Below are 23650 nucleotides of genomic sequence, written 5' to 3' on the forward strand. Positions count from 1 at the left end.
AATCCAGTAAGGCTAGGCTCAACAAGTGGAATCTGTGAACCCTGTGCCAATGTTACACCTGCCCCAAGTACACAGACAACCACCAACTCCACCCAAGAAATACAAATATATGTGAGAGATGCAACCATCCATCCAAACCGGAGGCAGAGCTCCCCCAACTCAGTACACCCACAACAAGTCAGTAGGAGAAGGTAACCACACACACACCACAAATACATACCCACATAGACCTACCACAACTGCAAACCAAACACATAAACACAGAAAGACATTCCCAGAGGCAGAAATCACACACACAGCACACCAACAGAGGCCAATAAAGCAGACACCCAATGAAACAGCCTCCAAACATAGCACATGCAAAACATAGCACACAAAGCTGGTGTGCCAAACAGTCACAGGCCAGAAGGAGAAACAACATGCCTGATACAGTTGTAATAGGTGACTCCATAGTCAGACACACTGCTGTCCCGCACAGCAGACTGAACAAAGGAAAGGGTACAGTAAGCTGCCTGTAGGCCGCCACAACATGCCACATAACAGAAATATGAAGGTCACTCCAAAGCAAACAGAAATATGATGCAGTTATAGTCCATGCTGGTGTGAATGACCCGAGGTGTACTGCCCTAGCCTACATGTAAAGAGACACAGATGAGCTATCCGATTATGTAGTCCAGGCTGGTATGACACTCACCGCTTGCAGCAACTTACCCTTACCAAGAATAATGCCACAGTAGAAACATGGAATGATCAGTCATAGCAAGTAGCACATTTACTGGTGTCAGTCCAAGGGGATCCAATGTCTGTCAGGTTGGGATGTCATGCTTGACAATCCATGCAGCTGCCCTTGGGATGGCCTGCACCCGTTACCCCTGGGCGCCTGAGTAGTGGATAAGGCCTTGGCCACCTCCACACAGCCTTTTGTAGGCAAGGCTGAACAGACTGACCCGCCACCCGAGAAAACATAAGTGGAAGAAACATAAGGAAATGATGACCGATGCCAGATGTGTACACCCCAATATGCATGCCCCCTAGGCCATCCCCAGAATACAGAACATCGATGTCTGTGCAGTGACCGAAACCTGCTGCAAGGCTCCTGACAGCACACCAGCACTACCAGGTCATACCATGTACCATGTGTCATGGCCCCAAAACCTGGAACACTACATAAAAGGAGGTGAGTAACCATAGGCAGCACAGACACCCAGACGTCCAGGTAACTGACAATGTACAAGGCAGTGGAGTTCACCCACGTGCAACTAACTGTAGGCACGACTGCTGTGCAGTCTGTAGTATGCTACAGCCCGCTCTCTCACACAATAACCCCCCCCCCAACCGTCTGGAAGACACTGGACAGTATGAATGTCCCACCAAATACCAGACAAGGTACCACGAAATACCACAAAGGTGGTAAACCATTATGTATGGAAGGAGTAACCAGGGACCAAGGGACACAAGTGAACAGTAACCTGTTATGTGACACCCACATTGCCAATGTGGCTAGGAAGACTGTGTACATGTGACACTGTATTAGGAAAGGAGTCACATCTATGGCAACAGAGGCCACTGTGCCCCTATCGTTATCCCAATCACACCGATAATCCAGTACAATGACTCATGTGGGATCTACCTTACCTGACACCTGCAGCAGTTAGGAAGACTGCAAAGCTACCTTACCAAGAGGATAAAGTGTCATACATATATGTCATATGCTGCTAGGCTGTAGACACCCCAGCTGACTACAGTTGCAGACTGCCCACACAGAGGCATTGCATGCCTGTTGTAGGAGGCCATGCCTAACACAGGAGTGATGGACCTGCCCCACCCCAGACAACACATATCCATTCGAGCTGCGAGAGTGAGAGATGTCAACCCCAACACATAATGAAATAGGATGTGCTGGTGGGACAGATACATAATCCACAGGTTCCTCACACCCTGGACCAGACTCCCACCCCATGTTAGGCAGAGCCCCTCACTGACATTGTTCAACAGGAATCTTGGCAAATGGATGGATGATTGTAGAGTTACAGTGGGGGTCTTCACTGTGTGATGTCCAGACAGAGGCACAGCTAAGCAAACAATACATGGCCATACTATCCAGATAGCAAGGGGTCTCAAAAGCCACACACACTCTGGCTAGCCTAACAAATGCCCAGGGTGGATAGCCTAGTATGAACCTATGAACCTATGTAGATACAAATTGCACAGGACATGAAGGATAATCCAAAGGCTTACACAACTGATGGTAGGAGCCATCTTGTGTATTCACAGATATGGACTGAATCACACAAACACCACAAACACACACACATATTGCCAACATACATCCTGACAGGTGCAGTGCAAACCCACACACCCCCATGTATGCAGAATATGTATCCCAGAAGACAGCTGGCCCCCTGACATAGCAGATGCTGAGGTAACAGACAACATCTCCAAAGCAAAACACACAGCAGCAATGGTATGAGATGGTGACCTGGGCGATGTGCAACATGGAGTCTAAGATGAATGGAATGCCACACCACACTACTGCTCAATGCCAGCCCTGCCACAGAATATGTACCCAAAGAGCAGTGTACAGCAACAGTGGTCCTTCTCAACAAAGGTGTTGCCTGAGTGGATACTGAACAGTACTACCCCAGAATCCTGAGAAGCCCAGATTGCTCAGCTATGGAAAGGAGCAGCATGTACCACAGAAATATGGATGTCGGTGACCTACTGACACCAGACCCAACACAGTGTGGCCCTCTCAAGTGCAGATCCTGCCCCTAACCATGTTGGACCCAATTGAAACAGCCATTCAGGTCATTGATGAGGGCAATGTGATCCACACAGTGGATGTGGACCTTGCAAAGGCGTCTATACAATACCCTACATGTTCAGTATAGATAGGCTCACCAGTGTAAATATAAACCCACATGTCAGTAGAGGGGTTGCAAACCAGACCAAGGACAGAACAGACATGGTCAGACCTGCTTCAGCCATGTCAGACTACAAACCAGATATAACTGGCATCCCACAAGGCTTGGACCTGGTATCCCCCTCGTCTGGTATATATGTCCCATAGGTACAGGCAAACATGGAAGGACTGTGTCCTAACATGTTCGCAGAGGACTACAAACCGCTCACCACATATGATCCACCAGCTGACACATGCATCCTACAAAAGGGCCACATACAAACAGACAACTGGTGCCATAGCTATGTCAGCAAGCTAAGTGCAGAAATGTGTATAGTCAACCCCCGTGGATATACAGTAAGTGTCCACCAATTACCACATAGGTGTTAACCCATTATGTAGTTAACATGTAATGAGAGACCTGGGGACACAGGGTGATAGATATCCTGCACTGGACAAACATGTGCTGTAGTGTTTACAGAAACATACCATATACCCACCTAATCATGAAGGATGTCAGATCTACACAAGGTGAGGTCATTGTGGCTCTGCAGTCCTCCTGCATCAGTGGGTCAATCGACTACAATAGCCCCTGTGGGATGTACCTCAGCAGACACCTCCATCAACTGTAAAGTCCCCAACAGTACCACATCAGGAGTATCAATCAGCCTACACACATGCCATGTTCTGCATGTGTTGCTGGCATCAATACAAATGCTGCACATAGTACAATCTGAATGGCAGTGAGCTATGCACATGACAGACCTGAACCCCAGCACTGAATTACATGGGACAGGCTGTACTGTGTGATCCATAACACAGAAGCCACCCCACCCATGAGTGAACCCTCAGCACAGGCTACCCATAGAGTCACTCATTAATCTTCCACAATAGGAATCCTGATGGGTGGACGGGAGATGGTAGGTTCATCCAGGATATCACTGTCATGTCACAGGTAGACAGAGGCACAGTATACCAACCATTACATTGGTCATGGCAAACTCCACTTACAATGTGTGTGGAAGGACAAACACACTCTCCAACTTGCATTAGCCATGGACTAGGGCACAACGCTAGTGTATGCAATTGTACACCTATGTTGTGGGATACACTAACAATGTTGGGCAAGTCTGGTGTAAGTAGTGCATATCAGAACAGAATGCAACATGGTCAGATGTACCCAACTGGCCCCGACCAGGCTGTTGTGCCCATGATCAGAATGTAAAGCAGTGATAGCAGTAAAGGCCAGGTTACTGTCCACCACAGTCAAAGTACTGCCAGTACACTATACAGTACTACAGTGTTAGGTCAGTGTGAAAGGATGTTGACGAATGCATGCAAAGTATCCCATGCAAACACTGCAGGCACAGTATAATCCTGTTGTGTTGACACACAAAGCAGTTGTACAGTAACTACACAACATGACACACAACCCACAACCATGAACGGGTGATAGTTTGTGAAGTTCACACACATCCACAAATGTGGTGGGCTGCAGAGTCCAACATATGGAATAATCACACTGGGCATGCTCACACACTTTGACAACATGCCATGGGAAGGCTGAACTGGGCATGCTCACAGACTTAGTCCAAATCTTGTTTTAGCAGTGGGACACACGTATCTGGTATTGTCATGTGTTATGCCAGGGTCCAACCACAGCACAGCAGTCTGCCCAGTGCACACAGTGAAATGACTACAGAGACATACGTGATATAGTGGATCCCTGCCATATTCAAACAGTTTCCACAGATGCAGAGGTTGTCCATACCAACAGGGAATGCTATGGCAATAAAGATATGCAAACAGTCTGTTAGCAACCAATAATGTGCATTTGACAAGTAAACATAATGGTGTAGAGGTCAACAATAGGCTGTTTGCCCTAGGGAATGACAGCTTAGCCATAGTGTGCTTGGTGTCCGCTTCCCCACAGGATGCACATTCCCCTTTCCAAACACAGATGATGTCAGCACCCTAGAAGTACAGCAGGAGAAATGTAACTCCCAGTAATCCGAATAGCGCGCTCCGCTAATGCGTCCGTCTCAAGTGTCATGACATAGTTAGATAGGGGCTCAAATCCTGCATGTGCTCAGTGTGTGTGTGTGCGTCTGTCTGTGTGTGAGGTTGGTCTGTGTGAGGGAAATGTCCCTTTGGCAAACAGGAAACCACACCCAGGATGCCCTCCCTTTGCTACACACTGCTGATGTCAGCACCCTATAAGTAGAGCATGAGAAAGGAAAACTCCCAGTAATGCGAATAGCGCGCTCTGCTAATGCGTCCGTCTCAAGTGTCATAACGTAACTAGGTAGGGGTTTGATTCCTGTGAATGGCAAGTGTGTGTGTTTGTGTGAGGGGGTTAGTGTGTGAGGAAAAGTCCCTTTTGGAAACTGGGTGAACAGACTACAGGATGCCCCTCCCTTTGCTACACACTGCTGATGTCAGCACCCTATAAGTAGAGCATGAGAAAGGGAAACCCCAGTAATGCGAATAGCGACTCTGCTAATGCGTCCGCCTCAAGTGTCATAACATAACTAGGTAGGGTTTGATTCCTGTGAATGGCAAGTGTGTGTGTTTGTGTGAGGGGGTTAGTGTGTGAGGAAAAGTCCCTTTGGAAACTGGGTGAACAGACTACAGGATGCCCCTCCCTTGCTACACACTGCTGATGTCAGCACCCTATAAGTAGAGCATGAGAAAGGAAAACTCCCAGTAATGCAAATAGCTCTGCTAATCGTCCGCCTCAAGTGTCATAACATAACTAGGTAGGGGTTTGATTCGTGTGAATGGCAAGTGTGTGTGTTTGTGTAAGGGCGGTTAGTGTGCGAGGGACGTGTCCCTTTTGGCAAATAGGATAGGACACTACAGGATGCCCATACCCTTTCTAAATACTGATGATGTCAGCACTCTATAAGTATAGCAGGGGAAGAGAAACCCCAGTAATGCAAATAGCGTGCTCAGCTAATGCCTGTCTCACATGTCATAACAGTCAGATAGGGGTTTGAATCCTGCAATTGGCAAGTGTGTGTTTCTGGCTGAGGAGGTTAGTGTGTGTGGGGACAATGTCCCTTTGGTAACTAGGTGAACAGACTACAGGATGCACAGTCCCCTTCTACACACTGTTCAGCAGACGGCCATGGGCCTGGCACAAGTTGTCTGTTGGTCTGATGCCCCTTTGGAAGATGCCTGTGTCAGGTGGGTAGTCGATTATGTTGTCCAGTTTGCAGTCATCTGCATATCTGGACAGCCACAGTTCATCCGTGTTGGCCTGTACCTCCAATAAATATGTACCTAACAAGAGGGTCCCAGGACTGAGCCTTCTGGGACACATCCTGGAACTGTTATGGGGTGTGGCATGGCTCCAGCAATGCTAAACATGTGTGTTCTGTTCATGAGCCACTGTGCAATCCATCTAGTGACATAGGGGCTCATATTCAGGATGGTGAGCTTGCCTAGAATGCCCAAGTGTGGTATTGCTGCCAAGGCGTTTGCAAGGCCCAGGTAGGCTGTGTGAACCACCTTCCCCTCGGCAATGGCCTTGGTGACTGTAGCAAAGGAATCAACCGGGGTACACCCGGTAGTGCTGGTGTGCCCCCAGTCGCCCTGAACCAGGCATCTGTTACTGCACACATATCGATGTTTCCCCTGCAAAGCAGTGTTTTGGGTGCATGCATGTGGAGGATTAGACATCTGGCGTTGTGCAGCATTGCTCTTAGTGTCTTAACCCGTGTGATACCTATGAAGGTGGGTTTGTCATGTGAGCCCTGCCTAACATAGCTACTATGGGGGTAGCAAGAGACTTTGCCAATATCCGATAGGCCAGGGTGACAGGTGCAGGCTGTCCCTAGCAAAGCAGGTAGTTCAACAGGAGATGGATGTGTGAAGGTGTAGTGCCTGTGACTACCTAGCAGTAGCATACATGACTGCTCACGTGGACACATGTCAGGCAGGTCATATGCACTGTGTCACAGTCAATGTACATGTGAACAGGTCAAACAGTAGCAACCTCTCAAGTGGGAGACGGCGATACATACAGTAGGCTACACAGATGGCACTAGGAGTCCACAGAAGCCCTATAACTATGCATTGCAGGTGTGATCGGTATTCCAGGGTAATTGCAAGCAAACATGCATGCAAACAAAGGTACAGTGAACAGTGCTCCATGTAGTCCATTGTACAACAAACAAGCTGTACCAGTTCCATAAGGTAACACTGCACATATGCAGGTGCTATGCACATGTACATGGAAACACACTGGTCAGATGGCCAGGGTCCAGTCTCAGTGCACACAAGTGTACGGAACATGCATGTACTGTCAGGATGTACAATAACTGGATATAAACCCATGTGCCCGTACCTGCAGTAATACACATGTCAAATAACAGACACCGATCCTTCTCACAGTGGTGCCATACTTAGTAGGATGTATGCTCCCTGGCTTGCCACCACAGTATCCCTGACATGTATGGGGACTCTCCCTCCGTGACAGTTTGTTATGTGTGTTGGGGCTGTCTAGTATGGTAGGAGGTGTGTGCATGCAGTGCTAGTGTGCACCTATGTGTCCTGTACCACTTGTGTAGTTATGCACACATATCAACGTCCTCACACATCTGCATTGCAGAGTCTAGTGTGGCCAACATGCCACTTGCAATTTACATGTCCATCATTGTGTGTTACTACAGTCATTACCCATCCCCTGTGCTACCTATGTATGTAGGCTGCTGTTGACATCATTACCACTAGTATGCCAACATGTGCAGATGATACACTATGTTACTTACCATGGGTGTAGACAACAGGACATGACAATCACAAATACTGCATCAGGCATGCTGTGATATACCCACAATTAAATCAGCACACAGTACTGTTCAACACATGATACTATTACTACACATCTATGTGGTCACCCTGTGCATCAGTAACATGTTAACCTGTACCTGCACAGTTGTTACAGACTGCAGGAGGTGGCACAGTTTCATCATATGCACAGGGTGTGAACCTGATATGCCTGGGTCAGCCACCCATACCACCAATTGACATGTATGTGTATGTGTGTTGGTGAGGGACAGCAGTAGAAGGTGGGCCAGTGTTGCTGCAGTGTGTGCGTGTATGCGGTAGCCCTAGGTGTTGTTATATTGCATGTGTGTATGGATGCACACAGTTCCACCTCATGGCTGCCATTTACTGGTGTTTGTGGACAGCCACAGACTGTACCTGCCAGGCCATACAGATCAGTGTCTCTGGGCACGGACACGGTACCTGTGCCTTGCAGGGGTGCTACGGACCGTATCCGGGACCAACCCAGACTGGGTACTGTCATCGGAAGCAGGTGTTCGCTGACTGGACACAGAGCCCTGTCGGCCCTGGCCAGAGCCACGCGTGCGTGGTCTCCTGGGGCGGTCTGATGACAGCACAGAACCAGCATTGCTGGGGCTGCTGCTGGCACTACGGGCGACGGCCCTGTTGTCGTCCACGCCGACTGCCAGCTGCTGCTGTTGCTGGCATACGGCCACGTCGATGACGCAACCACCCACCATCACCCTGGCTCATGGGCATGTAGTTGTTGAGACGGTCTAATATGTCCCCACAACGTCTGTCTACGACGTTGGTGAAATCACGGATGGCGGCCGCAATGTCACGCATACCGTCGGTCATGGCTGTGCGACATGCTGTCAGCTCCCTCAGACCCTGTCTGGTGTACCGTTCCATACGTGACTGTGCCTGCATGACAGTCTGGAACATAGCTGAGGTTGTAAGTCCTCTGTGGGCACGTCTGCCAGGGGCAGTACGCCCATGGATGCTCCCACGAGAACCCCTGGACAACTGTCTGTGTGGTACCATGTGTGGGCCATGCCCATGGCTGCTGTGTGGGGAAGCATGTGCCGCAGGTACCACACTACCCTGGTCGATGCCCACTGTATGCTGTCCATCACCTAGGGACAGTGGTGACAACGGGTGTAATGGCAGGATAACTGTGCGCATGGATGGTGTTGACAGCTGTGTACTGTCAATTGGCTGACCAATGCGCGACCCTGGCATACCGTCCTGTGCCACTACAACAATGTCATCAGTAGCAGTACCCACGGCACCTGACTCAGTTTCCCTGCTAGATAACACCAGAGCAGCAACAGAACCTGTGGGAAGTAAACAGGAAACACAGTTTACAATGTCTTCACACTGCCAGCGATGCACACATGCACACGTGCACACATGCACACATGCACAGGTGCACACATGCACACATGCACACATGCACAGGTGCACACACATGCACACATGCACACATGCACACATGCACAGGTGCACACATGCACAGGTGCACACATGCACACATGCACACATGCACACATGCACAGGTGCACACATGCACACATGCACACATGCACAGGTGCACAGGTGCACACATGCACACATGCACACATGCACACATGCACACATGCACACTTGCACACTTGCACACATGCACACGCACACAGTTTCACACAATTGAACAGTACTCAGTATGCGTGATATTGACACACAGACACAGACACACCTACATGCATACAAAGGGCACCACTAAGTGTGCCAAAAGGTACTATTACTATCAACATCTTAACAGGTAAAGTAAATAGACACTCACCAGCATGGATAGGCTGCACTGCAGTGATACCAGAGGGTCCTGCAGACAGGAGGAAACTAATGTTAGTGGGCACAACTGTGCCAATATTACGGAGTATGATACAGGTCAGGTGAACCACAGTCGCCTTTAAAGGTCTGCAGCTAATATTGCGGATATCACACTTGCACATTATATACTATGGTTGCAGCTACAAACAAAGGACACACCACACACATGCATTAACTACCAGTGTACACAACAGTCAACTACACATGTGACATATTACCTGCACGTTCAGTGTCCTGCTGCTGTGCGGCTCCAGCCTCCATCATGACACATGTCTGCTGCTGTTGGTGTTGCAGGTGGACTGGAGCCACTACACTCAGGAGCAGTCCTCCAGTCTGGTGAGTGGGGATGTGTAGCCACCCCACCACCTGTGGCGACCTGTTGCCTGTGGATATCTGATGCACGCTGACGGACATGTCTAATCAAATCACTGCAGTGATGTCGTACCTGCTCATATGTCCTATTATGCATGCCTATATCATTTACCCGCCGGACAAGGTCCTGCCACAGTGCAGCCCTCACCTGCTGATTCTGGCTGGTGTGGGAAAAGAGTGTTGCATAGTCCCGCACCAGGCTCTGGTGTATCTCCTCATCCTCAGCCACGGAGTAGGTTGCATGTCTCGGTGGGCCATGTACCTGGGAATAAAGATAACATGGTATCAGCAATCTATGTTGGCAGACCTTGGCACACATAATACACATGCTACTTGACTGTCATAATAACACATATCACACATATGTGGCAGCTGTCTGTCTATTGGTGGATACACATGTAGATGGCCAGGTAGCAGTGCTCGGCCATCAACTGTTGTACAGTACCTGCCAGGCTCGCACGACATACTACTGGACACCAGCAGTCAGAACACCAATTTGGGTGAGGTGCACCTCCTCACTCTGTGTGTTTGTGTCTAGGTACTGTATGGCGTACATCGGCGACTACTGTGAGCTGACAACACCCTGCATGCCCTGGATATACATATCCCACCTCCACCACCAGCACAGATGGCTACAGTGCACAACATTACAGATACAGACGTTACACTTTGTAACACTGATATGGTATCCTTACAGCCCACTGGGCCAGTGTCAGAGACATCACACAATGCTGACCCCTACACAATTGCTTTCTACAGACATCTCCAAGACCACATGGCTCATGCATTCCCATATATGTCCAGGACACTGTCCACAAAGGGACAGCATCCTGTCCGTCGAACCCCAGCCATATACTGATTGTATCACACTTGATGTAAGCTACTACAAGACAGAGCATCACTCTCTGAAGGGAGGGTATGTCTGAGCAGCACTATAAGGATCTATTTCCCATCACACTGACCACATGGGCAATGTTGAGTGGGACATCAAGCGTGATACTGCAGATGACCAGGAGGCCTACCTGACCTATTTAGCGACCTGGTCAGGAACCATCCTCTATGCCCATGGTTAGTACACTACACATATTTCACCTACACCACAGCTAGACCACATTGTGGCGGACAGGGTCAGTGCAGGTGTCACCCCACCCTCCCCCTGTATTAAGGCATGGGTATCCCTGCTGACCCTAACCTCAAGGTCATCACAGTTATCCAGGTGAGAGACACCCACAGGTGAGCAGACTACACGACATGGACGGGACCTGCTGGTATCCCCAGTTGCATGCTACATACCCTCTGACAGGTGCTAAACACACATATAGAGGTGCTATGTTACACTACCTGGACTACAGGGTATGTACCTGTACACTGGAGCACAGCACCAGTGGTTCCACTCCATGCAGGAGGCACCTCACCATACCAATACAATACAACACAATACATGACATTGTAATCCGATACTGTGCAATATGCTAATGCCCCCGTGTCTACAGCAGCGTACTGTTCTGCTAACCTGACAATTGTGACACATGTGGTGTGACGGTACCTGCTGCCGACACACAGTTACACAGGGTGACACATATGGCATATTACCTATCTCAGTGACATGCAGCAGGGGTATGTGTGACATGTACACATGGGGAGTCTCGCATCGTAACACTGTGTGGTTTGTTGCAGGGTGTGTCCTGTCTGTGAGTCTGAACCCGTACCTACACATGTGCACTAAATTGCAGTGGCACAGACGACACACAGCAGACAGGTAGGTCGTGGTATGGTGGCGGTGGTACACTGCCTGTTGGACATCTGTCATGGGTGTGAGCTCCATATGTGCATCTGGGGTGGTAACCTGCACGTGGGCGGCATACGGTACTCTATGGTGGTGACAGTCACTGTGCAATGGTACTGTGTTTGGGTGCATTGTCACCGTGTTGTACATGTCACTGTGTCCTTCTACATATCTGTTGCTGTCGTGTGAGGTCCATACCATGGCATACATTACGTGCTGTGGGGGGTACACTGACCTACATGTCCATGCCTGACTGACCATGTGTGTGGACACATACCATGTGCAGCTGTTCCAGGGATAGTGTGCCACTGTGACTTTCATTGGGGCCACTATTGTACATATGTCTGACCCTGACCACCCCTGACACATGCAGTGGTGGGCGGACACTCATTTATATGGTGGTTACCTGTGTAGGTGGTCTGGACTGTGGTATGATACTCCGGATGTGACACTGGTGTTCACTCCGTGCCTTTGTCCCCAGGCACCAGTTGCAATACATCTGTACACATGTGCCTCACTCCAGCTCTGTATACATCTCTCTCACTCTCTCTCCATACATATATCTATGTACTAAGATATGTCTATATGTCTATTTCTATATACATGTACATATGTGTGTATGCATTTGCACAGATATATATATTGCTGTACATATTCTGCTGTAGATGTGGGGGGGGGCACAGAGGGGGTGTGGGCGACAGGGGGGGGCAGGCTGTGTTGCAGGTCAGCATATACAATCATACCTGTAGGTGGTCAGATCAGTCTGTCTATGTATATGTATCTACATATTTCTACCTCTGCATGTGTGCATTACATAGTTATGTCGCTACAACATTCTATCAGCATCTGTCTATGTGGTCCTACATCTCTCTCTCTCTATGTATGTATACATATGTGGATATCATATGTACACATGTACATATAAGATATCTACACATACATATGTTGACATGACTACATAGCCATATGTTGGACAGGTATGTCAGCATATATGTCTACCTTACTGTATACACACACTAACATACTGCTAAGCATACATAGCTCTGTAATGTAATTAGTACATGGCAGTACAACCTACAATCAGACGACATATATATGTGCACATAGATGCTGACACATACAACTGTATGTACAGCCTTCACTGATAGGTGCTGTATATCCCCTGCCCATTACACATCTTCATATACATATGGATACAGCCCAATAACACATATGGAGGGTTCACAGTATGTACACCTTGATAGTATTACTTTACAGTACCTGTGTTAGTCACAGCTGTGTCTGCGAATGTCTGTCTCACTGTCCTGCTGCTCGGTTCACTGTTGCAGCTTCCAGGTAGCTGTTGCTGTGATTGCTGTCTGTCTGCTTATTCGCAGTATAGTTCTGGGTGTGGTTGTCCCTTTCTCTCTCTCTCTCTCTCTCTCACTCTGTCTCTCTGTCTCTCTGTCTCTCTGTCTCTCCAGGTGCAATGTAATTATTGCATGCGTGGACATGGACTACAGCATACTTTTGTAGGTATCTGCATATGCCCATGTGATGGCCTCTGCACCAATTGTTAGCCAGCATTTGCTAATTGCATGCAGCCTGTTGTGTACTGAATGCAGTTCTCACTGTGATTGCAGAACTGTGCTATAAAGGGTGTGTGGAATAGGCGTAGCCCTTTCAGATATTAATGGCAGGGACCACGCTGTTATGCTGTGGACAACATTCTGTGAGTGTAAAGGTTGGTATCTCTAATTTTACTCTGTGGGTTGTGGGTTAACATTCCTCCATTCATTTCTCCAGTTTCCTGTACTGACTGTGTATGTACACTAACAACTACTACTATTGTTGATGTGTGCATGTGTGTGTGTGTTTTCCTTTCACCTTTGCTTGCATTCTGTTGCTCGTCTTGATAGTTGCCCTTCACTGTCAGTACTGGTGTGCCTGCTAGGTGTCTTGACTGTTGTGTGCTGCTGTAGCTTTCCTATTTCCCATGTACATTCACACCCTGGAATGCTTGCTATATCTGCTAGGGTGTTACAGCATGCAGTGTGGTCTGGCCATGGTGTGGGCCTTGACATCTATTAGCATATGTGGGTATGCTGCTGAGCAGGCCCCAGAGGCTTTCAGGTTCACCGGTTATGTGCCTCATGGAATTGTACATATCAGTGGTGTGCACCCATTAATATGTCTGGTATGCTGCAGGTGTGACTGTGGGTTAGCATGAGCATAGGTATTACTGCACCTTTTCTGCCATGCGAGTGGTGAATACTTTCGGGAACCCATAGTTGCCATTGCATGTGTTACACCTTTCTGCCTACTGTTTGTGCATTTCACATGTGGTCTGTGGGGCATCCCTGTACGACATTCACTGTTGCTATGTCTAGGGTCTTAGCTATTCAAATATGGTGGTGTTGTACCCGTCATGTGTACAGATATTTGCAGGCTGTCCACATGTCTGCCTCATAATTTGGTCATCATCTCATGCACACCTTTATCTGGCAGGTCATTCTGGCCTCAAGTCGGGATATGGTGACAAACATTCAGGTTCCAGACTGCGTACCCTTGCAAACATCCCACAAGGTGTAGACCCTGTTACTTTCTGAACTGTCTGCATTTGTTGTAACTTCATTTGTAATGTGTCCCTGGTTTTGGCCCTTTGCTCCACATATGTTATTACCTGGTCCCGATGTGTTCCTGTAAGGGGTTGTGGGGTATGGGCAGTGCTTATCCTGCTGTGAGTATGTGTGTCTTGCAAGGTGCTATGGTGACATTATTACCTACTAGCTTCCAGCTAGCATGGCTGTTTCTGTTCACACACTACTATTATGGAAATCCACCAGTTTTGTTTGTGAGTCTAAATGTCATGCTTTGTGTACTACACAGCTATATTCCCTTTACATTCATTCCTACTGTTAAATGATATATTTACTCTAGCACAGTGTTGCTATGTAAGAGTCATGGCTTAGTGGTAAGTCATGCAGACTATAGTTGCCAAGGTCCGGGGTTCGGGACTCACGGTGGGGTTTTATTTTTCTTTTGAACTGAGTACAGGACCTGTCAATCAAAGTGACTAAGGCACTTTTAAGCAGTTGTAACCGGGTTAAGCTGGTTTGCGGAGCTCACGCTTATCGCACTGGCGGTTAGCTCACGCACACAAGCGACACCAGCTATTTTCTTTGAAAGAAAAGAAACGGGGAGACAGGAAAGTGGTGAAAAAGGGTTCACAAAGAGGGTAAGACAGTAGGGAAACAAGCTTGGGATGTGCAGGAGGGATGTAGGTAAGGCCCATAGCTGCCCATTTCTTCAGCAGCAACAGCTGTGCATATGTATGTAATTTGGTGTGACATTTGAAACCTTCCACCCCTGAGAGAGGTGTCAGGACAACAATAATACCTGTTGTACAGCCAATTGGAATTGATGGGTTCCATGTCCAGTGGACATGTGTGCGGAATGGGCAGCTATGTATGGGGCGTAATTTTTTTGTGGGTACAGAGTGCCCTTTTTTTTTTTCAGGTGAGAGTGGTATGTCAGGTGAAGGTAGTCGGTACAGCTGGGGAGGTAGGTTGGGTAGGTTAACAGACAAGACAAACAAGATGCATACAGGGGCGGTGTATGACACGTGTGGGGGGTTACACAAATGACGGGACGGAGGTTGGGATGTCCAGAGCCCATGAGCCCACAGATGGCAACAGTGGAACTGATATCCCCACCCATAGGCAGTTGCCACTGTTCCTTCACTGCCCAGGACGGGGCTGTGCTGGGGGCTGTGTAGGCGGGGCAACGGGCAAGCCCGTTAGTTGCACCACCCGTGCCTCGAGCTGGCGTGGGGCTCGAGGACAGAGTCCCGAATCTCCCTACGCACCACAGTCTGGACCTTCACGGAGGGTGAGTGGTGGATCTCCTCCGCCACACTTGCAGAGGGGCGAGCCCCGTCCCCTGCAGTGCTTCCACCCGCAGGTGGCACAGGGCCACCGGAGGAGGGTCCGGACTTCGGCACTAGTGCCAGGTGCACTCGCCAGCTGAGGTGGGAGAAGTGGGTCCGCGGAACCCGCCTTCCCTGTCGTTCTATGTTTTGCATTATGTCATTACAGTTTGGGTTAGTGACATATAAACCCCATTCACAGTTAGTTTTAACAGCATGCATTAGTATTCCCATTAACCACACACCCAGTTATTCACACCATTGAACAGCGTGCAAAGCACATGCATAATTTCAACAGTAATACACAGTCCAACAACATGCAGGATTGGTTGATGGCAACAGGCCATCAGGTGTGGATGTATGAACGGGGCGGATGCATCAACAGACATGCAAATATATATGACCCAACAGGACAGATGTCCAGGGGTGGTAATTGTGATTGCACATACCATTTTCCCGTGGAATGGGTTATAGATGGTTAGAGGGTGGGGTAAATCAGACATATTATTAACACCTTCAGATACACCCACATATGCTGTACATTTCTAATAGCTACAGTTATATACACACTACTGTTCTGACTACAGTGTCCTATATGTTAACTACCTAACCTTGCAGATGGGACTGTTACTGCAACATAAGTCTACATTTTATTGCTGTTCATACACAAGTCATATCGAAATTTGTGCTGATACATCTCCTGTTGACTGTTATTTCTATAACTGTGGACAGGTGTGGATGTTTGGAATATCAGACAGTCATCCTATCTGCATATTTCAGACTGGGAGCAGCATATCCAGATTTTGGTGTACACATTCCACATGCAGCAACACTTTGAACAGATGTTTCTGTTTGGTTTTGGGTCTCACATGCATTTAATTATGTCCTGACTGCAGTATACTTTATTCAGGGGTTATTACTACTGTAGTGCTGTATTCCTGACACTTTCTCACACTCTCTCACTTGCTTTCATTTTACTATTCAAACTGGTACTTCTAGGCTTTATTGACATGTTTTAACAGAATTATTGCAGTTATTTCCAGCACTCTCACTTCTGTCATGTTTCAGGGTTTCCACATGTATTCATCTCACACAGGTGGATTCATCCTCTACTGCAGCTATACTCTACCTGCTGCTGCTGTTTGTGTACTAATTTCTTACAGGCAGTGCAGTTTTATTTACAAATATGTGTTGGACAGTCTCATGATTAGTTTCATCTTACAGGCTGGGAACTGTTGTAATCAGGCAATACTTGCATAAACATTCACACTCTGTGAGTTGCAGATTTAATTCCTTCCTGGCTACACTGCACTCTTATGCTAACTGTCATACATTTATACATATTTACAGTTACTAGTTGTGGATTACTGACCTGCCTGGTGGCGCAACCGCACCAGCCTATCAGCATAGGCTCTGCGGTTCGCAGAACGGACACCTGCAGCTGTAATATAAATGAAGTAATATTGGAATACACATCTCCATGATTTCAGGTAGTTTAACTTTCTACAGACATAATTAATTTATACTTACTCAGTGGTGGGGCGTTGGGTGATTGCCGGGCCTCCTGGATCCAACGGTTCAGTTGGTCCTGCTTACGTCTCTTCAGGTCTGCATGGTGGTGACGGACCTGCTCACCTGTCCTAGGAATTCCTGTGGCACTGGTGAGTTCATGAGCCAACTGGTCCCACGCCTCAGCCTTGTACGCTCCCCAAAGGACCTGGCCCTGCATGAGTTGGGCCTCATGGTTATGGACTAGGAGCCAGGCCATGTACCTGGACTCCTCAACACCCCACCTCTGCGCTCGAAGCGACTACCCTCACCTACACCTGACATTCTAACTGCAGGTCTGTTCTACAATCGTTTATGCTGTGTATTCCGCCTATGGGGCTTATATAGTCCGTTTTTCCCTTTGACATATCTGTGATTGGCCAGTTTGGAATTGTATCAACTTCAGTAAACCTGCATTGTCATGCTGTTGTTTGTATTCATTCCTATATATGAGCTGATATTGCATTTCTATGACCTGCTGTCATGGCTTAGTGGTTCTGTACCTTGACTTTGGTGTATAGTATCCTGGGTTCGAACCTGCCCACTGCTTTTTATTTTTCAGGACTGTCTAGACATGTTGAGGGGTGTGTCTGTGTAAAGGCATTTTGGATACGGCTTGCTCAACGTTGCCCGTCGGTTAGCTCGTTTGCGTGCGCACCTCCGCATAAGCGGGCACGCCAGTTTAACACTGATTTGGCTATTGGCATGCATATGCCGCTTAGCGCAATTAGGGGCACATATATTTAGCATAGTAAACCACTGCTCGGCTACAGGCACTCATTTTGCACCAGTTAAACCTATGCTTATCTACGGCCACATAATCTCACTCTGTTGAACTGTAGCTCAGCTATGGGCATATCTGGCAGTTTATATTAATTTCTTGGCTCACATTTATTCAATATAAATAGGCTATTACATTGCATTTTACATATATTCTGGTTTTATGTGTACATATATGTGTCAGGGACTTGTTTCCTGCTTATTTTGGAAAAAAAAAAAATTGTGTTGTGGGGGCTCGAACCATGAATGCCTGCTTTGCAGCCAGCATCTCTACCGCTTCGCTATTGCTTCCTGGCTTATTTTGCATATGTAGTTCTTATATGCTTTCCCACTGACTGCTAACTGTAGCTGCGCTTACTGGCACACCAGCATAACAGCGCACTCACGGTTAAACATCTTTACAGTTTAAAAAAAAATGACATGTACATTTATATTTCTTTTATGTTTAATAGTCTGTAGGGGCATGTGTTGTGTTGTGTTTATTCACATTTACGTGGACTCTGTTGTGGGTGTGTACTTTGGACACTTTTACACTTCTGGGGGCGTGTCCGCTTGCAGGGATCAGCCTACGGACACGCCCCCTACTGTCTTACACGGCCGTGTTCGACTTGGGTGTGATTCAGCATGCTCTCATGAATATGCAGAGCATGCTGACATCACTCAGTTTAACTGCAGCCTCCGTGTAAGAGTTATAACTCTTACACGGAGGCTTCGTGAATCCTGGGGATAGTCTGCGCATGACATTATTAGCAAGGTTCTTGGAGTCTGAAAAGGAAATGCTGTTAGAAATAAGCTGAACTGCAGCATTAAGGGTCTCAAAGGTTTGCCTAAGATGGAGTTCTGAGTCATAATCATATGAATGACTCATCACTGGATCAGTAATAATCAAAACTGAACCATTAGTGTCAGAAGGTATATTCTTTAGCTGTTCTGGGCATTAAGACATCTGCACCCTTAACAACACTATTTGTAAAGCCACAGTCACAAACAATTTGTTTTTGAAAGCAAAGATAAACATTTCAATGCAATATAATATATTTAATTGTCAACCAAGTTAGTGAACTGTTCCATTGTTGACTTTCTTCTGCATAAGAGCTAACCAGATAAGTGTCCATTGCTGACCCTATTATCAGACTGCTGAAAGTACCTTAAACCTGCCATATTTATGTTACTGGCTAAATACTAAAGTAAAAGGTCACACAATGCACACAAAAACACAGACAAATAGATAACCCCTAAAGATTCTGGCCTCCTCTATAAAAAACATCCCCAAATCCAAGTCTACACATACTTTTAAAGAAAAATGAAGATAACAGATGGGAGGATTAAATCTCACATTCACTTCAGGTGAAAAACGCAAAATCAACATTGAATATTGTTTATTTATATAAGAACAGAGATGTTAAAATAAAAGAGTAGAAAATAAAATAAAACACTAACCCTATCTAACTAAACAGAAAAAGGCATTACTGCACTTAATTTACACTATGTAAAGCAATGGAAAATAAAGTAATTAAAAAGCATAACTGAACTGTCAGACTAGCAAACATAACTATGACTTCCTACCGAAATACATAAAACAATCATCTGACAGCTTACAGAAAAGATGAAAGTGTACCTCAGAACTAGAATAGAAAACTACTAAGAGACACCATTCATTAAAACATGTGCAAATTACCTAAAGCCTTACTTAGAAAGTGAAGTAGGTAATTTATGTAGCCTGCTAAAGACAATGACAAATGCTACAAAAATATAGTAAATGTAATATGTTGTGGTCTGGTTTATGTGATCCATGAAATGTCTTCTGCTGTAGGATTAGGGAATTCTGTGTGTAACACATGAATTTGCCATTCATCAAGAAACTTGTTTCCTAAAATCTACTGTACATGATATTTGTTGCACCTCACCATAGACTTCCTTGTATTTCATACATAATTATATGTATATCTATATATTAAGTGATGACGGTTGTGAAGTGAGGTTAATACAAAATACCCAAGCTCTAAAGTCAAACTGTTCAGTCGGATGTTTTGAGAATTTTACTATAATTCTGAATGAGGTTTGTCTACATCACCTGGTGTCTCTTTCTCCTAGCTTGTAGCAGACAATGTTCTATTCATTTCATGTACATTAAATGTCTTTTGTCGACTAAATTTTCACATCATTTTCACAGCTTACACTTGATATTTGGTACTAATTTCTTTTGATGTGAAAATCATTTCAGAAGCAGCCATAACAGCATAGCATATACTGTAACAGAAAAAGTTCATGAGATCCAGTTTTGCAGCAATGCACTTACAAGCTCTGTACCTTAATGTAAACATCTAACTTTCATCCTTTGCATTTTCCATAAAGCAGACCTTTATGGCAATAGCATGTCTGCAAATTCTTGTAATATTTTAAATCCAGATCCTTCAAGCCTTGGCATTATCTGTGGTTTCACACACTACTTTCATAAAATAGAAAAAGAATATGAAGGTTTAATGGACACTTTTCTTGGTATTTGGCTGTCATGAATATCTAATTTGTATATACTGAGATACTACCAGTTTGTTCTCTTAATGAAGAGACTGAATGTATTAAATACTATCTGTGTAATCATATGCATGTCATACTTTGCTTATACTGCAGATTTTGCAGCTGTAACTACATAATTCACATGCCACAAGAACATGTATGTATGCCATTTTGTTAACTGACATAAACTTGATTTATTCTATGTATCATAGTGTCTGTAAATGCTCTGAATTTTCTGTTGGTGTGGGCTGTGGCTGAAATATTTTCTTCTCTGATCAGTCTATTATTCTTGTTAATAAACATCAATTAATTAATAAAACATTAATTTTAGTTGAGTTATCAAAAGCAGTAAATATTAAAACTGAACTTAAAAAGAAGCCCTTAAGTTTCAGTCCAAGTAACTTTGCCAGGTGTTATTAATGCTGCAAGAACTCATAGACAGATAAATGTGGGGTTTTCATGCAGGTTGCATTACTGAGGTTGCCCTGCTTTGCACTGGTAATAGTTCCCTTATTGTTTGTGAGAAAAGTTGTTTTTAAGTCTTTTTATGTACTCTGATGTAACTTTTGATAAGATATGCCACTCGTTTGGCTAAATCAATAAAGGTGGCAAATAATTTATGCAGATGCATTTTTTATATGAAATATCATGGTATCAATATAACATTTTGTTTACTGTTTGCTTTTTGGTCCTACTGTTCAATGCTTTCCTTTAGTATACATTTCTTGACTACACTGAACCATATTTTAGATCTTTGATCTGCCTTGTGCTTTTTTATTAATACAACTATGTACTTGTCATGTTTACTGTTCAGTGATGACAATTTCTGATTTGTTGTCTCGCATTTGCTTAAAAAATGGATTAATATGACTTTCTTCTACATTTTAGATAATTCTCCAAGACATGAGTTGCATATCTTTGACAGCCAGTATAAATATGGATGTGAGTTCCATGGTGCTAGAGTTCCTCTTATTCCAAATCCCAACACAGACAAATGTTTCCTTATTCTTTCCCAGGTACTGTCACTAATTGTTCTCTAACAGTTGTCACAAATGTCGCTAACTGCAGTTAACATTGCCTGTAGATGCTTTTGTATGATTATTGCTGTGCTTTTGTATTTAACTTTTTAATGGCATGTCATGTTTTATGCAGGAATATAATGATACAATAAGTTCATAGGTTATACTAGGCTGCTGATCTGGTGGATCACATTGAATTTTCAAGACATGAAATTAATAGCAGATCCACTGAAAGATGAGGTACATTGGACCTAATTACACCCTTTGAGATGCCAGACTAGGGGGTCTACTTATAATTGCCCATCCAGTCTACACTTAAAGAGGGTCAGGGAACTATTCTGCTTAATATGCTGGGGGACACTGTGTGACAGATATCTACAATGGCAGGGGTCTATATTAGATCAGCGAACGCTTAAAAAAGTGAACACTGATTGATCAAACTTATGTAAGCGAATGTTTAAAATATTGAAGCAACAGAAACACAAATTTTTTCCTAGGGAAAGAATTTGGTTGTCTGTTTCTGTTGATTCGGTATTTTCAGTGCTGTGGTGGAAAGTTACGGGTCGGGTTCAGGTAAGTGTGTGATTGTGTGGATGTGTGTGTTAGGGCACGTTAGGTGAGTTAGGGTTAGGGCTTGGGTTAGGTATGTGTGCGATTGTGTGGATGTGAGGGTTAGGGCAGGTTAGATGAGTTAGGCTTAGTGAGCGGGTGAGGTGAGTGTGCGATAGTGATGGACCTTAGGGTTAGGGTTTGGGTTAAGATAGGTGGATAGTTAGTGGTGTGTGTATAGTTTAGTGTAGGGTTATGTGTCAGATTTTAGGTGTATGTGTGTGGATTGCTGTTTGATAAGTTCGATCAATCAGCGTTCGCTTTTTTAAGCATTCGCTGATCTAATATAGACCCAATGGCAGCAGGTACTTTTTGTGGAAATTCAGATCTCATGAGTAGGGGTTCACAATGTTATTATTTTTGCACATGTGAAGGAGGTTGCATAGGACTGGATACCTCCAGGCTCTGTGGGCCAGGCAGAGGTCCACTCTCAAAAGTCAATAGAGCATGGAAAAGAGCGGGAGCACTTCAAGGGGGTCAGGGTAGTACAATAAGGAACTGTCATTTTATAGTGTGCCCTATAACGTCATGTAGCAGAGAGGTGACAGTCTCAGTTTCACTATACAGAGTTGTGAATAGTCAGAGCAGTGGGGATTACTAATAAAAAATGAATATCCATAGTACACAGGCTACGTGTAGAGTTATTCTGAAGCAGATTGTTATGTTCCTTGGAGGAAAGGGGCCCATGAACTGAAGCAGCAATGCAGCAGCACAAATTACTTTAATTTTATTTCTGTTATGTCTAAGGTTCTATGATAACCATTTTATAGAACTATTTGGAAAGTTACAAGCATTTAGTGGAGGGGGATAAAGCTCTGAGCTACTAATAAGCTTCTTCCTTTCCCCAGGGTACAAGGTTTGATGGGTTCCACCTTCATTTGCCTACTGTGCAACTCTGAGCAAATCAACTAACCAGACAGTATTCCCAGGTCTCCCATGAAAAGGGACAGTTGTCTCCAGTGGGCTTACCCCATCAACAAATAGGTAAAATAAAGTAAAATAAATTCTACATGTAAACGTGCTATGAAATTCATGGGTCAGTTGCAAGACAAGAAACCTATTGCCCAGTAAGAAACAGAGAAAATGAGTAAAGGATGAGGTCAGAGCAGGCACTGTCACTGACTGAGGCAATGGCTCTCTACTTCTGTTCTTAAAGTGCCTATAGCATAGATACATAGTATGTGAAAAGAGGCACATAGGACAAGCCCATCACTCTCCTCCATCCTCCTCATACCTCCCCCTTCTGAGATCAATTTAAACCAAGTTATTTTGGAACTTTCCAAAGTTAAAAACACTACTCCCATTGGTACTGACAATTTCCCTGGATACCTGCTGAGAATTGTGAAAGACCATTTAGCAAAGCCCCTCCATCAACACTTCAACCTGAGTCTCTCCATTGGTTATGTACTTGATGAGTGGAGAATGGCAGTTGTGGTGATCTTACATGTAGGTGGTCCTCCTACTTACCCTGGGAATTGCAGGCCAATTAGTCTCACTAGTACTATTTGCCAGGCTTTGGAATGTCTTATAGTGGAACAAATTAA

The 23650-nt window shown here is 45.5% G+C and overlaps 1 protein-coding gene across 1 annotated transcript in view; it reads left to right on the plus strand.

Moving 5' to 3' along the window:
• The window catches only part of LOC122814238 (dynein axonemal heavy chain 5-like), a 3525594-nt gene that overhangs the window by 1422878 nt on the left and 2079066 nt on the right, over window positions 1-23650 (plus strand). The window contains exon 49 of the mRNA XM_044086840.1: window positions 21367-21494. Within this exon, the coding sequence (XP_043942775.1) occupies window positions 21367-21494 (128 nt within the window). The remainder of the gene's footprint in view (window positions 1-21366; window positions 21495-23650) is intronic.

This window comes from Protopterus annectens, chromosome 1.part1 (genome assembly GCF_019279795.1).
Source record: "Protopterus annectens isolate FY-2018-M chromosome 1.part1, PAN1.0, whole genome shotgun sequence".
Lineage (NCBI taxonomy): Eukaryota > Metazoa > Chordata > Ceratodontiformes > Protopteridae > Protopterus > Protopterus annectens.